The 4,341-nt window shown below is 50.8% G+C and overlaps 1 protein-coding gene across 1 annotated transcript in view; it reads left to right on the top strand.

The window, feature by feature from the left end:
- Positions 1-844: 844 nt before the first annotated feature.
- The window catches only part of DONSON (downstream neighbor of SON), a gene marked incomplete at its 5' end in the record, with an annotated part of 4,316 nt that continues 819 nt past the window's right edge, over positions 845-4,341 (top strand). Inside the window, 6 exons of the mRNA XM_010146437.1 lie at positions 845-1,048; positions 1,395-1,573; positions 2,390-2,568; positions 2,667-2,787; positions 2,904-3,008; positions 3,696-3,894. Of these exons, the coding sequence (XP_010144739.1) occupies positions 845-1,048; positions 1,395-1,573; positions 2,390-2,568; positions 2,667-2,787; positions 2,904-3,008; positions 3,696-3,894 (987 nt within the window). The remainder of the gene's footprint in view (positions 1,049-1,394; positions 1,574-2,389; positions 2,569-2,666; positions 2,788-2,903; positions 3,009-3,695; positions 3,895-4,341) is intronic.

Raw genomic sequence — 4,341 nt, 5'->3', positions numbered from 1 at the left:
TGACCAGGCACATAGGAGAGAGCAAATACCTGAAAACCAGCCTTTGAACGATTTTCAGGCAGACAGTGTCTCAACCGTCGTTACAGGTTGAGAAACTGAAGTTCAGACTAACTTAGCAGAATAGAAAAATGACCTCTTAAAGAGAACAGAGTGCCCCTAGGGCTCTCCCGTGGTTTTTTTGCATCCTCTGGGAAGTGTCTGACATACAGCAGTCACCAAGACAGGATGCAGTGAAATGAAGTAACTGCCTTGGTATGAAAATTCTTGTTTTTGTAAACTTCAGGCTAAGGTGTTTTTTTGATATGAATTACTCATATTTCTATCTGCTCTTAGTTCATGACTTTTGGAAAGACCCCTGGGAATGAAAACCCTCTTCTGCTTTTTTACAAATGGTATAATGCTGTATTTCTATTAGAATCTGTTCCTAAAATAATCAGTTGAGTGTAAGCTGTGACTTGGGTTAGCCTATGAACAGTCATACTCGGTACAGCTTGGAGTCCAGAAAATCTGTGTGCCAAAGCTTTTTTCTAAGCGCGTCTCTTCATGTGAGTACTTCCTTAGGCTCAGAATCAGGGAGGCCTTTTTGCTGTTGCGCTGCTTTGGACGAAATCATGTAGGAGACGACGGGTTTAGCTTGTCGTCTTAGAGGCTGTTAAACTCGAGACATTCCATCTCACAGCTGTAGTGCAGTGTCTGGTCTGCCTGCCGGGAAGGGTGTACTACGTGATGCTGGGAGGAGGCCTAACCATGCTAAAATAGGAGGCGGTGGCTGCAGAGGGTGGGGTTTGTTTTGGAGTGTGTTTAATTTTCCATGGGTTAACTCTGGCTATTTGTGTTTTGTAAGGACCTTCATTTACCTGTTGCCGTACCCCAAGTTCCCTCCTCGCCGAGACGCGAGTTTCCTGCAGACTGGAGTATAAAGACGCGACTTCTATTTATGTCCTCCCAACCTTTCACCTGGGCAGAACATTTAAAAGCACAAGAGGAGGCTCAGGGATTCGCTCAGCACTGCCGAGCCACAGAAGCAAACTTGCCGCAGAGCATACAGGTAATGTTTCAGCGGGTAGCGCGGGGCTCCAGCTTTGGAAAGGAGAATATGCCTTTGCACCTCTCCTTAAAACCTGCTGGCCGTGAAGGCTTGATTCTGTTTTGGTTTGGCCACGGATTAAGAACAGAGCTCATTGGGACGACTGAGCTGATTCCACCCATGTCTGTACCTGCAGTGAGTGGGGCAGGTGCCACTTGCTGTCCATCCTTCCTCAGCCTGGCTTGTTCACGAGCCAGGGATTATTTTTTGGCCTAAGTAGCTAACGCAATATTCCTTTAACCCGTCGCCTGCGATGCTGCCTGACATGAAGGATCACTGTCCTCATGATGCACTTTCTGACACCTAGGAACCAAAGCTGTCGACAGAACTGCGCTGCGCCTTTCAGCAAAGCCTCGTGTACTGGCTTCACCCTTCACTGCCATGGCTGCAGCTGTTCCCTCGGATTGGAGCAGATAGAAGAATAGTTGGAAAGGCTAGTCCCTGGTCACAGGATGAAGCCTTGCAGCAAGTGCTAATGAGTGACTGGTAAGTGGAACCAAACAACTAACGTACTTCGTAAGATTAAGACGGTGGGGTTTTAATTCATGCCCAAGGTCATAGAATCACAGAACGGTTTGGGTTGGAATGGACCTTAAAGACCATCCAGTTCCAACCCCCCTGCCATGGGCAGGGACGCCTTCCACTAGACCAGGTTGCTCAAAGCCTCATCCAGCCTGGCCTTGAACACTTCCAGGGATGGGGCATCCACAGCTTCTCTGGGCAACCTGTGCCAGTGCCTCCCCATCCTCTCCATGAAGAACTTCTTCCTGATATCCAATCTAACCCTCCCCACTTTCAGTTTAAACCTGTTCCCCCTTGTCCTGTCACTACAGGCCCTTATAAAAAGACCCCCCCAGCTTCCTTTTAGCCCCTTCAGGTACTGGTCTTTCCATTTTTATGAGAAAGCTTGCCCTTTTTTTTTTGTTTTGCTGGAACACTCATTATTTTAAGGACCAGGTCAAGGAACTACAAGGCTAAAGCTACCTTCTTGGGTTAAATGCCCCTCTCCAATCCTAGTTACCGATCTGGGTAGAATTCCATAAACCCTGCTAGCAGGTTGCCTGCGAGGCTCCATGTAAACCCTCATGCGGCAAGGCGAGTACGCTAGAACATCACAGCACTCGCAAACTGGCCACGTTCCGGGAGGGCAGCTTCCTGGACGTTGAGCGCGTCTTGAGAGTCGCTCTACGTGCTCTCAGACCTGCGCAGAGCGCACTGCGCCCACACCCAGCCTCATCAGTTTCACGCGTGAAGAGCAAAGAACGGACGTCAGTTACGGGATTGTTCTGTTCGTATTTGCAGGTCTGTCAGCTTTACCTCCCTGTACAACCTGCTCAAAGCCAAACTGTGTCCCTACTTCTACGTGTGCACCTACCAGTTCACTGTCCTGTTCCGTGCAGCTGGTCTGGCGGGAAGTGACGTTGTCACAGCTGTGATTTCTCCCACAACTAGAGGCTTAAGGGAAGCCATGAGAAACGAAGGTAAGGTGAAGCCAGTCCAGCTAGGATTCAAGGAACGGATGAAGCGCCTTAGCCGTGTTACAAAACCATTCACCGCGTGCTTTCCTCCTCTGTCCAAGGCATAGAGTTTTCTTTACCGCTGGTAGAAGAAAGAACCAGGAAACAGAAAAATTCCAAAGTGAATCTGGAAACAGAAGTTGCCAACAGCATCGAAGTGGGCAACAGTGTGGAAGAAGGAGAGTACGTACTAAGCCTTGTAGGGTGCTAGCATGCAGGGGCATCCACCGACTCCTGCATATTCTTGGCCATCTTCCTAGGGAGTACTGCCCTCCTCACGCCGATTCTCTCTTTCCCAGGGAACCAGCCCCGGGCGATGACGATGATGATGAAAGCTTCTCTTGGCTTGAGGAGATGGGAGTCAAAGACAAGGTTAAGAAACCAGACGCTATTTCTATCAAACTGTATCCTTTCTTTGCACGTGAAGATGCCGCTGTCACCTTGCTGTGGTATGGATGCAGGTTTTATAAAAGCTTTTGAGAACTTATTTCCAGACATGAATCCTCACGTTAGCACACACTCAGAGACTCTCCCCGTTGTCTTGGGTTCCTTTATGACCGGTGTTTCTAGATGCTTTTCTTCTGGAAGGAAAAGCCCTTGTGAACCGGTAACATAACTCCGTAAGATGCGCTGGGCCTGGGGCTGATGGCGGCACCGCACATGCGGGCTCGCTGGAATGACGCAGTAGGGTTTATTGGCTTCTGAAGAAAAGGGGGGTGGTTTGTGTAGGCTTGGTTTGCACTTGCAAGTTGTGGGGCTTAGCAGGGACACAGCTGTAAACCGGAAGAGCTTTGCTGAGAACCTGGCTGTGTTTCAGAGGGACGCTGTCCTCTGGTTCCGTTTGCACTTGGAGCACCTGAAGTGTTTGATGACAAAATCGGAAGTCAGGTTTAAGACGCCGCTGAGTATCTGAGGAGCAGATCTGAACCAGCGCAAAGCTTGGTGGGTTCCTGTGGGTTGGTTTATTTAAAGGCCTTGATTGGCCAGAGGGGAGCGGGGGGCTGCTTCTGGAGTTGCGCCGCTCCCCTTCTTCCTTTGGTGCACTGATGCTTTTCACTTCCTCATGGTTTTCCTTTGACCCACGCCAACAGTCGTAAGGAGAAGCATGAGGTGCAGATGGATCACAGGCCGGAATCCCTTGCCTTGGTGAAAGGAACAAACACGTTCACCTTGCTGAACTTCTTGGTAAACTGCAAGAGCCTGGTGGCTGTTGCAGGCCCGCAAGCAGGGCTGCCGCCAACTCTCTTGTCCCCCGTCGCCTTCCGGGGCGGGACCATGCAGACGCTCAAAGTGAGTAACGCAACCATCCCCTTTTTCGGGTCAAGAAAATGGGTTCCTCGCGCAGCTGGCTTCGCGTCGTTTCCCTCGGGTACAGCAGAGCAGTTTTTGTTGCCATAGCCAGAGTTAGCATTTTGACTGCAGCACCTCCTCATCACCTCTATCCACACGGATCTGTGCTGCTAAACTGAAATCCCGGCACCTCCCTTCTCCACACCCCTGTAAGAGGTTAAGCAGACTTTCCAGATACTAAAGCCGTTAAAAGGGTCTCCCGAGATCTTACGGGGCCTGGGACCACCACAGCTGCCAGCAGCGAGGCAGCCTCTGAGCCGGGGCTCACCGTGCTGCCGGGGGGAGGCGGTGGGTGCTGAAGGATCAGCTGCTGGGGCAGGTCGGGCCAGTCTCCTGCCACCAGGAGTAGCTCACGCTGCTCCCAGCTTTCTCAGTACTGTGCGGCCT

This window comes from Eurypyga helias, unplaced genomic scaffold (assembly GCF_000690775.1).
Source record: "Eurypyga helias isolate BGI_N326 unplaced genomic scaffold, ASM69077v1 scaffold27462, whole genome shotgun sequence".
In the NCBI taxonomy this organism is placed as follows: Eukaryota; Metazoa; Chordata; class Aves; order Eurypygiformes; family Eurypygidae; genus Eurypyga; species Eurypyga helias.
Note: the sequence above shows the minus strand (reverse complement) of the source record. Positions and strands in the feature narration are given on the sequence as shown.